We start from the raw sequence: 15,362 nt of genomic DNA, 5'->3' as shown, positions 1-15,362 counted from the left end.
AATAAAATTGTTTATTGCAAAATGTTTTCTTCGTTTTAGCGAATTTCTGTTCATCGGTAGAGAATCGTATTTCAGGCGAGGCAAGGAGAAACTGACGTTCATAGTAAGACAAAGGAAGAAAGTAGCGATGGGACAGAGATGGCGTGAGCTGTACCCGAAGAAAGAACCGTGGGCCTGTTGCATTAGCTAGTGATGGGACCGATTTCAAACTCTCTCAATTTCAAAACTATTACTAATCATTCTTGTATGAAAATCAAAGATGTAAATTGTCTTACAAACAATCGGAGATCGCTTCGACGTTGAATCTTCTTTTAATAGAATTTCAAGTTCTAAGTTCAACGACTCGATTTCGCAATCGCTCGGACTTACATGTACGTTTATCACGCGAGCAGTTCGATTTCACGTGGTAGACTGTCACCGAGAAGTGTTGAACCTGACACGGTAACATTTAATAAGGCTGGTGTAAAAAAGTGAGCAATCGACACCGACCGCTCGTCGTTTCCATCGCTAATCAATGAAGGCCTCTCTCTACCTACCTGCCTCTTAACCTGCCGTCATCCTGAAACAGGCATGGAGGGTGGCAGAGGTGGGGAAAAGAAAGAAAGAACCGCGAATAGAAGGGGCCCGGGTCCCCCGTCTCTGTTCCTTTCTCTGGTCGGTCTCCGTTCAGCGAGAGGCCCCGGGACTAAAATTCAGGACAGAAAACCGTCCGGTTAGTTCGAGTTGCGCTCGACGATCGCTCGGCGATCTCGCAAGGTGTGGCGGCTCGGTTCGTCCGAAAGAGAGAGGAGGATCGGGGCTCGTCGAAGGCACGGGCATTCGAAGCGAGAGAACCGGGCCCCCGGCAAAGGAGACAGACCCAACCTCGAGTCCGCTCCGTCCCCGTTCGACTCGCATGCTTCGCGGCTTTTTCTCGCTCGCTCACTCTCCCTTCGTCCGCGTTTCACTCGGTCTCTTCGTGGTGGATCCTCCGCCGTGGAGTCAGTATCCCGTGATGGTCAGGTACGCGCGAACACCGCTCGCGCCGCGCCGTTGACAAGTGAACTCTCTTTGGTGAACCGACGCCTTCCTACGCTTCACCTTGCGATTTCGTGTCCAGCGCGCTTCGCGTTCCGTTCCGTTTTCCTCGGTTTCACACAGGGAGAACGCGTATAACGCCGAGCGTGGAAAAGTGCGTCGGACTGGAGTCACGCAGCTGTCAGATCGACCGAGGCGACTCCTCTTCTTCGTCTTCGTCCTCGTCTTCTTCTACTTCTTTATCGGGCTGACCACGCACGCGTAACACAAAGGTTGTGCATGCTGCCAGGCGAGTACGTGGGCCGTACGTACCGTACTCGTTCCTCTGCCGAGACCCGCAGCTACCATCGTCTGGCTGGCTACCCGAAGACCCGTTCGATTCCAGGCTCGCAGCATTGCTTAATTCCTGCGAAAAACGCCGCGAGCTCTTCAGCATCCCGGACCCCTTCGGTCAGTCTCTCACCAATTCTCACATTCGTTCAAGTCTTAAATCATTCGGGAAACTAGTTTTCAAAATTGTTCAAAAACTATGAATCTCGCCTTTGATACAGTTCTTAGTAATCACTCGATCTTCAATGTATTTCTTCGGTTTGCAATCGTTATTGGTAAAATGTCAAATGGAATTCGATTGTATAATTATTTCCTGTAATGATGAAAGCAACCGATTCGAAAGTCGTAACATTGTTGCGTTTAACACGAATCGCTGTTTTGTAACGCTTTGGACGATCGCCGATTTCCATTCGTTGGGACGTTTCCAACATCTGACAGATAATTAACGACCGGTCAATCGACTTTGCTTTAATTTATTCTGCATATTATTTCAACGACTTCCGCGTTGCAAATCAATGCTTATCGATTTTGGAACACTGTAATAAATACGTGAAATGAACGGAGTAATAAATAATCTGCGTAATAAACGTATTTATGAAAGAACGTAATGTGCAGAGAACTTATAAGGAATGCAGTTATATATGAAATGCGAAAAGCAGAAAGAAACTTTGATCTAAATGGAATTTTCAAATGTTAACAAATTCGGGGATTGGTAATAAGTAATTTTATTAATAAATACTGATTAACGAATAACGGTAATAAATGTGGAGAAGTAAGCCGAGTGAATAGCAATTTAATACAGACGTCAGGATGGCATTAATCAGGGTCGAGCATGTTCGATAGTCCGTAGCCGGATAACTGAACGCGATTTATTGTTAAAAGAAACATAACTCTCGGTGTAAACGGTGCCGTGTCCTAAGGTAAAGCGAGCCTATTACATATTTACGGGTACACGCGAGCCGGTATAAGATTTCGAAACGCGTGTAATGCATAAATAAAGAGAGAACGAACCTACTATATACCGTAAGACGCCGATATCGTGTTGTACTGTACGCTTTCGCGTGTTCGATCTTTGCCAAAAGCGAATTTCAAAATACGGTATGAATCAGTCATTGACTTCATTGTAAAACCTGATAGAAATATATTTGAATACGTTCGCGGGAATATAATAAATTTATACAGAGCATTTTCCGGTCAAATTAGCGAATACGTGGTAATAGTTTCGAGGTTTTAAAAGATATCGAAGGAAGCGGATGGATCGCGCAGGTATTTGTTATAGAATGCAGTAGGGCTGTATCTGTCGATCTGAAAAGCGTTCATTTAGAGCTGGCTCACGGTTATTTAATCGGTTAATTGACTATGGTCGAGTGAAAAGCATGAAAGTTGGATGAGTGTTGCTGTTAATTAATTTCGTCCGCAGAGAATTTGTAGGAACGTGTTCGAATCGATGAAGAAAAAAGGAATCGTGTACCGACATTGACCGACAGCGTTCCGGTTCCTGGGATTATTTTTCAGGATCAGAGCGATGCAGATCGGTGGGAACCGAACCGATTCTTCGCGAGACGGTTAACGTAGAAAACGGGTTTAAGCGTGAAAGTAATTGAGGAAGCGGATGAGCAGACGAGCCGCGTTCGTGTTCTACGGCCCCCGAGCCATGGCTCGTTCGTGGAAAACTGTATTTTTTGCGGCCTGCGGAAAGCGCCGTGGACACGCCGTCTCGAGAAGAGACTCCGGTTACAAGCGTTTCAGTAATTACCGTGTCATGCCGGGAGATAACGTATTGCCCCGGCCGCGTACTTGAGCAACGGGTTCGATTAGCTATCGGGAACCTTGGACTTTACGTGGCGCGAAGGTTGCGCGTGGTTTATGGAGTTCCCCTATCTTTCAATGGGATCTGTACTTCGTTTCGACCCTGGATTTTCAAATGTTGTACCTCTCAGTTTCTGATCTCATCGATAGATTTTATTTTATGGAAATTCTATCCGAACCGCGTTTTACAGACGTCGTAAATATTCGAAGTCGTCAGATTGCTAAAGCTAATTATTATCGAGGGGTTCGTTCCAATTTTATTTAGTGAAAGATGAAATTAACGATAAACCGTTTGTTCGATGGAACAGTGAGCGATGGCCCTGCGCCTGAGGAGCAGCAAGGATGTCAAGAAGAGCTCGTACTACGTGTGGTACCTGGGAGCGAGGGAGGCCAAGGGGGTGGACGCGATGCCCGGTGCCATAGCTTACCTGCTCGAGCGGGAACGGCTTCAGGAGCCTTTCAAGGTCACGCTGCAGGTGAGCGGTACCATTTCGAAGATCCGGTTTCGTGGCCGAAAATATCGGCGAAATATTAAATGACCGGGGGGGTCAGAAAACAAAAGCAGTCGATCCTTTCCTCGCCCTAATTGCAACGGCAATCTATTTTAAATGCCAACGTGTGGTGCGCGCAATTTACTCGTTGAAATTCTGACGACGTTCTGTCACAAAGGGTGGAACGAAATTTAGCTTCTCGTGTCTGGTGGTTGAAACGATTCGAGAAGGAAAGGGTTAATGCCGTCGGTTCGGGTGGCAGTGAAAGCAGTTTGCAGTTGGAATAAAAATGGCAATTTACGACCTCAGCCTACATACCTTCAGCCTCGACCTGCTCGCGAATGTTATCAGAGTGTTTTTCCTCGAAATTCGCCTCGGGACGAATAAAAATCGAGAAGGAAGGGACACTCGGACCTCGGATTAACGGTCGTTCTTGGGCTCGAGGAGACGAGAACGACTCGCGGTATGCAAACGAGTCGTTCGATGGCCAGCTCGATGACTAAAATACGGATACCCGTTTCGGACGGGGTGAAACACGTTCGAAAATATTCGACAAACAACGACGACGTATCTTTAGAACGCGGATGCTCTCTTAAAATTCGTCTCGCGTTATTCCTATGAAAGTTTCTCGCCGAGATTTCCTCGAAACCTAGATTTTGTTGTTACGAAAACGTGCCACGACCGATTGTTGCATCAGAAAGTTAGAAGAGTCGTTGGAACGATGTCAAACGATTCCATTCGAACGAACTTTCGTTCGGCTATTAACCGATTACCATTAACCGCGTCTATGTATCTGATTAACCATCGATTAGACTTTCCCGCGGAGTAATAACGTTGATACACGCAAATGAGATGAGAGGAGTAAAGTGAATCCAGTCGTTTCAATAAAACAGATGGAGGCTTGTTAATTATCAATAAAACGGATAGGAGCTTCTCAATGCGGTCTCACAAGGTGAAAGATAGAATCAAACAGCGGGCATTAATAAGCCCGATGAAGTAAGGCTAATTAGATAAGCGTAATAAAAAATTCGTTGACCTGAATGTTAGCGGGAAACGAGCACGGAGGCTAATACATCCGGCGCGGTTCAATATGGGAAAGAGAAAATAAATGGATGACACCGAAATTGTTCTGCGACCGTTAAACCGGCTGGCATGTTCGCTCGGCATTCCCGTTGCATGTCAATCGAAATTTGTCAGGGCAGCTGCATGCTCTGATTTTCAAATTCCTCGTCGTTTCGCCCCGTCCGAAATCGACCAGACGAGAACGAAATAAAAATGAGTTTTAATGATGAAAAGTGTTTAATTTGACACGTAGTTACGCGTTAATTGGCCACGGGCGTGACTAAAAAGAAAAGAAGGACCGAGTTGCGAAAACGCCTTGGGGGTCCACCTAATTGTTGTGCAAGTGTAATTGCAAGAGGTCTGCTTGCCTTGAGAACGTTTTAACGGACCAAATTTTCGCTCGAGATCATTCTGTCATTTTCTCGAAACCACAGACGCGATGACAGAATTATCCGTGGATTGGATTTTGCAATTTCAGATTGAATTCCTAGCTGCATGCGCAGAAATACTTGAAAGGAATCTCTTGAAACTTTTTCCAGATGAGTTTCTAATTTTACAATCGGATTGTAATTGGAGTTTCGTACTCAGGATTACATACGGGAGTCGGTGCGACGGTTCAATCACGAATATTACCAAGTTGAACGAGTTGTAAAACAGAGAAAGCCCCATTTTTCATAATATCATGTTCGCTTTCAGTAGTACCGCTGTTATTATTTGCTTTCCCAAAGGAAATTGCATTTTAACGCACCTGTACTTCGGTATTGTTACAGGGAAAGCATCTTTTCTATTTATCAAACTCCCAATTCGAATTCAATACATCGCATTTATTAATTTTTCTCAAAAAGTATTGTACAAAAATTGATTAAAAATTTATAAACCCTGTATAACATTTGCGAATCTCCAATATCTCGTGTTCTTTCCTTTTATGGCAGAAAATCGAGATTAACGCTCGTTAAAGCCCGCTGTTAACGCTCGAAGTGGCACGAGGTTCGCGAGGATCGCGTCGGTCGATTTGCATTCTAGCGCGCGCGAGGATGTTGCGTTTTCGTGGCCGCGTTAATCGTCCGCATAAAATCGCCGTTAAAGCCGGCTGATCGTTTTCTCTTACTGTTAGGTGAGCAATAAGGGGTTGAAGATTATACAGACGGTGCATCCGGGCGGATCCACGAGGTCGGCTGTCAAGCACTTGGTACCAGGACACGCGGTGCTGGCCGCTGTACAACGCGAGGACGTCGTCGCCGCGACTCTTCTGCTGCCCAACCCGGCAACGAACAATCCGGTTCACGTGCACGCGTACAGGTCAGTTAGAATTATCAGACTCCGAGTAAAGCATTGAATTATTACATAAGTGTTTGCGAAGAAATTCAAACAGTATCTCGTTTGGTCACGCATTTGAAGACGTGTTAACTTTCATGAGATAAAGCCACAATAGTGGCAAAGAAATGACGGCCTTGTCTTTCTTCACAATGTCAAGATGTTTAATCCAACATGTCAGGAATCTCTAATTAAACACCGACCGTTGGTTCGCACAATCAGCTGGCATTAATACCAATTAACGGATAATTATCCGGAAAACGAGCGCGCCGCCGATTCCCCAGGGAAACGCGTTGACTTCGCTGGCCCTCGTTAAGGCGACTGATTCGACCGTTTTACAAGATTCCTCGATCTGCGGCACGTCGTTTCTTTCTCTTTTTTTAAATCAACTCTTCGCAGATCTTGTAAAATGGCGAGCGCTTAATTAACGGGCCGCGCGATTCTAACGGGTCGCTAATAACGCCCGCGAGTCAGCGTTCGCACATGCTAATACGATAGAACAGCCTTGCCATTGAAAGCAGTATTACCGTACTCTTTTTTCATTCCCATCCTGTGAGAAGACCTCCTCTGTTCCCTCCGTTCAATGATTTAATCATTATCACACGTAATGGATCAAACGCAATTTCATTATACAACAGCAACAACAACCACGTTCGCGAATCGACGGTTCCGATTGGAACCAGGTAAATGGTTCAGACGATAGTTCTGGCCGCGATTTCATGCTGAGTTCATGGAAAATAATAAAAGGTCATCGTTCGCGGATTAGAAACCACGGGGAACGAACAATCGAATCGATGATGTCGCGATTACTGGCCTATGAATAAATAAAAATCGTACTTCATGCATTCTTATAAAATAATGTATTCAAAAGTAAAATGCATATTAGTATTTTTAAAAGCTAACAGAAATTCCCTTGTGAATTTCATTTCCTAAATCGATATTAATTGAACTTCCGAATCTTTCAATCGTTACAATCAATTTAATTCCAAATATTTGACTGTTAGATGCGATTCGGTGGAGACAGCCGAATTGTTGGGCGGCCAGCTGAAGGCCCTGGCGTCGCACAGCGAAAATCTGGCCAGGGTGAACTCGCTGGAAAGTGGCAGGGCTCGTAGCAATTTAGGCAGCGACGGCAGGAGCACGAGGGAATCGGAATCGTCCGAGGGTAGCGGCGAGCTCAGGCACGATTCCGTGCAGACCACTACGATATTCGAGTCCTTGGCTGCGGAACTACGTGCCAAGCTCGGTAAATATTGAACACAGGCGCTAAATGTGCTATTAAAATACTGGCTTACTGACAGAAATAACGCGTTTGCATTTTAATTTATTTACAACAATTCTAATTATAGCTGTGCTTTTGTAAAACTATGTCTACACATTTTAACAGACGATTTTACGATTGAATTTTAGTCACAGTTGCGATCTCATGATAAACAAGATGTAGATACGTATAAAAATTTGAAGACGTGATAAAACGAAGAGAGGCTTATTGGATTTTAGGTAGAGGCAACTCGGGGGACAACGACGTGGGTCCGATTCTTCTGCCTCCGCGGGATTATGATACCGTGCACAGACATCGGGGCAATTTGGCCGGGATCGAGTTCAGACGGTGCCTGAATCAGACGATCGTAGGCGGTAGTCAGACTACGGTCGACAGAGGCGGCACGAGAAGTGCAGCGAGCAGTGGAATCGGCTCCGATAGCGCCGCTACGCCCCCGCCCTATCAGAGTCATCATCCCCTGGGTCCAAGGCCCTCGAGACCGTCTAGAGACTCTTCCTCCGGTAAGTCCAAGCTTTATCCTTTTTTTGTCGATATATCCACATCCCAATCATGCAAATTTTATCGCTTCGAAGATTGATGTCAATTTTTATTAAATATTGAATAGGGGCTTACAATTATTTATAATTGTATATTAAGAATGAAACTGAGTCTTTGCAAGATTAATTCTATTTAGAAAATCCTTAATACTTCTCTACTTCATTTATCAATGTCTAACTGCTGACTGTTTGTAAATTGCCAAAAATTTGGCGCCGTGACTCATCGCGAATGTGGCACGTCTCGACGATAATCCTAACAGTTCCGCGACTGACGCAAAGAGAATCGAGCCCACGGGAATAATTTGGAGTCAGTGTCGCGTTATCGCGGGATAATCCAACGTGATGTCACGTCGGATTCCGTAATCGAAAGGCTGAGCAGGCGAGGAATTACGACATGTAGGCGTGCGTTCCCGCGGCGGGATTCGACAGTCATGCCGAGCCGGTGTGAAATTTATTGTGAATGAAAAGCGTGAGTGAACGCGCGGCTGTGACTGTCGTGCAAACGAATTGTTCAAGTGTTACGCTTCGCTCGGGTCAACGCACGTGTTGCCAAATAAAAATGTTCCGTTTTCCTCTTGAAGACGACGTAATTAGTGGAATCTGGTGTTGCGTAAGACGTTCAATTATATTCGCGAATGGGATTCGTGATCTACATAGCACCGGCATGCAATTATTTCTAGATGTCTTTTGCAATGCTCTGACGCAACGTCTTTGTACAGCTGTGATACGCTTTTCACTTTGCTAGGCATTCGAAGCGATTCAGAAAGACAAATAGAATTCAACGAATTAACGATGAGACTATAAAACAAATGAATTATCGAATTTGTTAAAGAAATTTATGAGATCGAACGGGAATTTTCAATTCGAAGGGTGCGATACTGCGACGTCGCGTAATTGCGAGTGGAAAGCGTTCTTCTGGAAAATTAAGCGATCCGGACTATTACACCTGTTAAACGATCGGCTGATGCTGCACGAAAGTGAAAGTGGCTTCATCTCTTCCTGGTCCCGAGGAAACGATATCCTTCGTATTTTATGAAAAAGTCCAATGAACCGTGACGACACCGCGTCCACGCTAATGTTAAATCTTCGATTTCATTAAAGCCTACATCAAACCAAATCGTTGGCAGATCAAATTTTACCGGCTCGGTTATTTGAACAGCTCGATTCGAGTGTTAGAAGCGCGGCGCGAATGGAATCGAAGTGAAAGGAGATGAAATGGCAAGCCTGTTTGCGTTGGTCATGCGGAGATCGGTGATTTATCGGTAGGATTAGAGATTATTAATTGAGTCAATATGAGAGATTATAGAGATCAGACGTGTAATTGGCATGGATTGGGATTTCTTGTAAAAGTTGTTCGAGTTTCTAACATACCTTCCTAGTTCTTAACGTATGAGATCGTTAAACTTGAAACAGGAGTGAACTTATAATTCCTGAAGAAAAAAATTGCAGCGTGCAGTTGTTGCTATTAAATAATACAAATCACTGGTGATTTTTCAATATTAAACAGCGTAATCGGAAGGCTGGACTTAAACTTGTGAAACGATTGAAATTCAAGGAGGCAGTGAACTTTCACGGAAAGCCGTAAGAGAGTATTGCCCGGAAGATTTGTGGATGACAAAAATTTGGACGCTTTCTACCGGGCGAACAGGTGGCCGCACGTACGTACATACGTTCCGCCTCGAATCTTATCGTAGAAAACCGGGCGGAAGGCGACCTGGTAACCCAGTTTTCGCGTCGAGCTACGAAAAATTGTTCCTCCGCTCTTCGCGGCACCTCTTCGATTTTTCTCTCTCCGCGTCGCTGACTCCGCGAGCTGAATGCAAACGCGCGCGCCTCTAACGTCGCGATTCTGCTTTCACTTCGATCGCCCCTGAAAGAATTTCGTCCCGACGCTTATAACTGTTAAACACCGGAGAGAAAGTCACAATTTTTTCAAAATCATTACGGAAGCGATTCGTTTTGATCGGAATGCGATTTTATCCTTGACAGACACTACCTGAACTATTGGGACACTGCATTCCTGTAGAAAAAATCATGAATGGAATCTACGAGGAATTATATTTATTTTTAATAAATAATAAGTGCCTAATATTTGTGTACATGCGTCAGATTCGATGTGCCAGACTCGTACACGGCTAGATTCCAAAGAAATTACAAGACAAATAAAAGAAATTCATAAGAAATATCTCACATAGAGATAAAGAAACTCGTCTGACCATGCATCGACTCGTACTACTTAAAAACGACATTATTCCGAATCCGCGCTCAAAGTCATCGTTTTGCCTTGGAGGAAACAAGGTTACACGTTATCTTGGAACCTTCGCGTCTCTTTTAATCACTGACAAACCGGGATTAAAGCCCTCGGACAGGAGGTGAATTGAAACTTCAAAGTCAAAGTCATCCCACTCGTCTCCCTCTCCGACGACTTTTTAACGGGCTGACCCATATAGCGGATAAACGAATAAATTTCGGTACCGAAAGAAGCCAAAAAGAGAAAAAGATAACGCGGGCTAAGTATGTTTAAGATACACCGCTACTCAAAAGCGAATCACTCAGACTCTTTTAGTATCCTCAAGCTTGACTGATATCCTTCCTAGCGAGGTTTGTTCATCTTTCACGTGGTAACTGTAACGAGATATCTAGCTCGTTAGTTTTATTTGGATTAAATGCAATGCTTGTTAGGCAAATTGATCTCTTTCTACCGAGAGATGCGGTGTTCGCTTTTGACCGGCGGTGTACGTGCACGGGAAGGACTGTTGGTATTGGGCACCTGTTACGGTGGAAGGAATACCGTTAGGACGTCGTGTCAGAGGCAGGTACCGGCCTACGGGTACACGCATACATCTTCCAGGCAAAAATCGGGGGCCCGGTGTCCAGCTACCGGTATCGCTACGAATCACCTCGCTAATTCGATGTCCGTCGCTTGATAAGGGTTATCGTCGCGCATATCTATGTTTCTGAGACACCTGACGTCACTGGGTATTAATAGATACGAGGAAGATCACAACTGAATAAGATCCATCTTGATATTAGTCATTCAAAGTGTTTGCAAATCTCAAAGAATTCTTGCTTGAGATTAATCGCGCAGATTGTTTTTCGAACGGTTGATGGACAACTAGTTTTGCACAGATGTCGTGTAACTGTTTCCTCATCTCGTACGATTAAACGAACGGGTTAGGAGACATTTACCTGATTTACGACGCTAACGCGAGCATGCATCAACCGCGTGGATAATTATATGCGATTTTTCATCCGGTAACTATGTTTTCTAGCCGAACGTGCCACTGACCGACTAAAAGCCACTTTTCACCGTCGTCAGTTTTTATGTGCCATTCGTCTACTCCTCGAGTTTTGACTCAGCTTCATCTCTGACCAGAACTTAAACTAAAACTTAAACTAAAACACGTTACTAATTCCACAAACTATTAAACGATACATATGAGTATCCTAGAATTAAAAAGTATTCTATTTCATTTTTCAAATCTGATCGACGAGCATCAAGTAGAGACTGCATAGAGACTGGAGGGGACGATCGGTCGAACGGGTCAAAATTGTTATATCATTGGTTTTTTCATACGTGACAGAATAACCCGTTTCGCAACAGGTGTCTCGGGGACACGATCACGATTTCCACGTTCGTATCTCCATATAAGCGGCGTCTTCTGGCTTCTGGCACACTTTGCTCACGATCCGCTGCGATGCATCGCGTGAAACTATCCTCGGCCAGATTCCACTCGCCGATTAGGACGATTAATTTATCGGCAGCCACTCAAACCGCTTTCGACTTCCCACAAAATCTGTCCTATTCTCTTTAAATGTTGACACTCAAAAATCTAGTACAGTTTCACATATTAAATGACGATCGCCTATTAACATCGAAACGACTGACTGTTAACGTTGTAAAAATAGTATACCAATTACATTAATACCATGATAAACTTCAAAGAGAATTGCCTACTCTATCGTTAATTGAAACTTAATAGAACCACTGTACTTTATTACGAGGAATCGTGATCGGTGGTGAACGCGTTAAGAGGAGTCTCAGGCTGTTTGCCTTTTAACTTTTACCCGGCGCGGCATGTCTGGCTGTTGCGCAAAACGGCGCTGGAATGGCTGATTTCCATTCGCTTCTCGCGTACGTGCTTCGCTGAAAATAATCCTGACGATAATGACGAGAACCGATCGACGTGTAGTCTCGGGCTGATGGATTCGCGCGCGAATCGACCTCGTGGGAGGTCACAGCCAGGATTCAAGTTCCGCATTCTCGGCCCACAGCCTCGGGCAGCTGTTAGCCTGGCTCCTTTTTCGGCCTCCTTCCTCTCTCTCTCTCTTTCTCCATATTCCTCTTCTATTATAGCTTCTTTTCAAACCTTCCATGACCTCTCAACGACGTCCAGGTGTTCCTTTTTCGCGACAGGTTGCTTGACAAAAGAGAAATTCTACTGGACTCTCTCCTTTCTTCGTTCCTGTCCGACGAAACGTCCTTTCTTGATGTTCCTTCCAAATGTTTCGATTCCAACAATCAGAATTGAAGTTATTGCAATTTTATATAATGAGTTTTGACGAAAGAATGGATAACTGTTTTACTCGTTGATTTTTCAGTTGTATTAAACCGATGAATATGAAAGGAAGACGTTTGGATACATCTTCTAAATTTCAATTGCAAATTCAATCACAGTTTTCAAATCTCGAAGCAATTTTAATTTCCAAGTAGCTAGATAATTATTTCAGTATATTGTTATTCAGCTTCGGAGAATCATTTAGAATATTGTTTGCGGTTTCAGACGACGACTGGGGAGCGCCAGCAGAGGAGAACGACTACCTGCCAGAGGCAGAGACAGGTACGAGCCTGACTCTACCTAGATTACCGAGGAGTCCTGAAAGATTGCCTAGCCAGGTGAACAGAGGCGTTTCACCGAGCTGCAACCGAAATCGCAGGGCGGCAGAGTTCAGGCAACGGTCGCCCAGCCCGCATTATCAGCCGAGGGTGAATCCTGGCGAAGTGACGAGTCCCAGGGAGAGATTTCAGGATGCCAAGGAGATGTTCAGAGCCATGGAGAGAGAGGCCATCGCCAGGCCTGTCCTTTCCAGGCAGAGAGAAGTTGAAAGTCATCCCGTTCACAGGTAAACCGTTTTCGCGATACCTTTTTGCGTGCCGGATAAAAAGCGTAGAAAGTCAATAGTTCAAGAAAACAGACGAAGTTCGCATAATATTGGCTTAAGATTTTCAATTCTTCGAAGAGCTAGATAGCTGGAAAAGGTGATATCGATTGGCTCTTGGCACAGCAACCGACATTATGGTAAACGGTGACCTTAACCAGTTCGACGTGTTCGTTTTCTAATACAGAGAATCTGCGTTATTGGGAGGAGAGCCTTCTCATTTTCTCCCGGGCAGAAAGACTAGTTTTAAAAGGCCAACGCGCGCGGCGGCTCGCCTTTGCGTTTTCTCAGCACTGGCATTCGTTTTGGGCCAGCAATCACGGGTGTCAATCTCGGAGTAAAAGCCGTCCGACCAGCTGAACGAGCTAGGAGTAGACCAGCCGGTTGAAAATTGTCTCGACACGCGTCTTAAGTCCATTCATAATACGAGATTCGGGAACCAGAAAAAATTGTTTCGGGTGGCTGAGTTATGACAACGGGTTCTCGGAAAATGATAAACGTCCCTGCGGATTTATTAAGCTGCCATAAGTGGCACGCGACAAGTGGAACGAATTTCGAAGTAGCACGACGCTTCAATATTTTCTGAACCTCTCCGAGATTCCAGGAACAACTTTTCGATCTTTTCAATGTACGATTCATCACAGAAAACTTCTTCTTCTTATTATTATTATTATTATCATTAACGTACGGATTATATTTGTTTTTTAATAGGGTGGACTCGAGGCAGATTCACGAGGACCGTCAGCATTCGGTGAACAGTTCAACGACTCACGAGCACCTGATCAGACGGAACCATTCGGAAGTTGAACGAGAGAACGATATTTCTTACAAGGCCCGGCCACGACCGCGGACCCATCATTACGCGATGGAACGGCCGTCGTCGGAGCAGCAAGAGGTCTCGAGGCCACGGCCACGAAGCTTCTACGAAAACCCGACAACTGGCAGAGAATACAGAGATCAAAGGAATCTCGTCGATCCCAGAGATGTAAGGGTTCATCATTTCTCTCTTTGTTCCAATCCTCTCAACTGACTTTAATATAAAACATTAATATACATTCCCATATGCAAATCCGATTAGACTTATGTCTATTATCGTCAATTAATAATTGAATAAAAATTCTCATTGCCCTAATCTCCTGTCTATTATAAATTAATACATTAAATCGTTGACTACCACTTGAAAAATTGTCAATTCTGTGTCGACAGATCAGAGATTTCCGTGACCGCGCGCACGTGCGGGAAATACGCGAGAAGGTGCGCGCAAGGGCAACTACTTATCAAGAATTGTCCGAGCACGAGAGATACCCGGGATTGGACCGTGAGAGCGCGAGGCCACCCTTGGAGATAGTGCCCACGCCGAGCCGATATCGACACAGCTACGCAGAGCCACCGCGACTCGGCCTAGCAGCTCTGCATCCCTACTGAACCCTCGTTGTTAACTAATAAATTATTTAATTACCGTACTATTCGCGTCGCTGACTGAATTATAACAGCGGGACAAATGAGGACTCGACGCATGTTTGTTAAAATTGATAAAAATTTTATTTATAGACGTCCCAGTTTATCTGGTCGATGTATTTTTACACGATCTGTGATAATGTTCACTGCCATATTAATTAAATAAATTAAGATACAAAAATTATTCTTGTACTGTATAATATATACGTTTACGTCGTAATAGAGTCGTGAGCTTTGTCTCTTTGTCTCTCATTTGTCCCGGTGTGGATTCGAGGAGTCGTCGCGGATTTTTACACCGTACGCACTCGCGGGAGATTTATTATCCTCCCTTTTGTATTTACGACTCGAGATCCTCGATTCGAGGATCGCACGTTGACTACTCAAGTACCGTGTGCATTATAATAATTGTTATCCGCGCCGGATGCCAGACACTAACGATAATGATAGGGACAAGTAACAAGTAACATTGACAGTAACAGTAACAACAATAATTAGTAACAATAAACCTCGTCTTCGATTTTCTTCACCCTCCCTCCTATCCTCGAATTTGACAAGTTAGATAATTAACAGATCAGCGATCTCACATGCTAATTTATATTTGAAAAGAACCAAGTATTTTTAACTGATATTTATGAGTAATGAATAATTCAAGATGCGTTTGGCAAAAGAGTTTCCAAATCTGCGTGTCGCGTAAATCTCCGAAGACAATGTAAACGTTTCATGCAGACCCCTCGTGCATAATGCAGCCTCTGACTGGATTCCTGTTTCCTTTTGTCTCCTCATCTTTTGTTATTTCTTTATCATCTACATAATGCTGTTACGCCGAGTAAATTACATTAACATTCACTGCGTCTGATACATAACTCTGACTCTGTTTTGCTGACTCGTCATCAGCATTTCCAG

At 44.4% G+C, this 15,362-nt stretch overlaps 1 protein-coding gene and 1 long non-coding RNA gene across 2 annotated transcripts in view; one reads left to right on the top strand and one right to left on the bottom strand.

Moving 5' to 3' along the window:
- LOC113464297 (uncharacterized) overlaps nt 1–15,362 on the bottom strand; it is a 43,011-nt gene that overhangs the window by 4,469 nt on the left and 23,180 nt on the right. The window lies entirely within an intron of this gene.
- LOC108624604 (uncharacterized) lies at nt 963–14,643 on the top strand. Its single transcript, XM_018024044.2, has 8 exons — nt 963–1,467; nt 3,465–3,632; nt 5,824–6,008; nt 7,028–7,269; nt 7,524–7,805; nt 12,626–12,965; nt 13,713–13,986; nt 14,208–14,643. Exons 2-8 carry the CDS (start codon nt 3,471–3,473, stop codon nt 14,424–14,426), a joined length of 1,704 nt encoding a protein of 567 aa, XP_017879533.1. The 5' UTR covers nt 963–1,467; nt 3,465–3,470; the 3' UTR covers nt 14,427–14,643.

This window comes from Ceratina calcarata, unplaced genomic scaffold, assembly GCF_001652005.2.
Source record: "Ceratina calcarata isolate Rehan_Ccalc_2016 unplaced genomic scaffold, ASM165200v1 scaffold1, whole genome shotgun sequence".
Lineage (NCBI taxonomy): Eukaryota > Metazoa > Arthropoda > Insecta > Hymenoptera > Apidae > Ceratina > Ceratina calcarata.
Note: the sequence above shows the minus strand (reverse complement) of the source record. Positions and strands in the feature narration are given on the sequence as shown.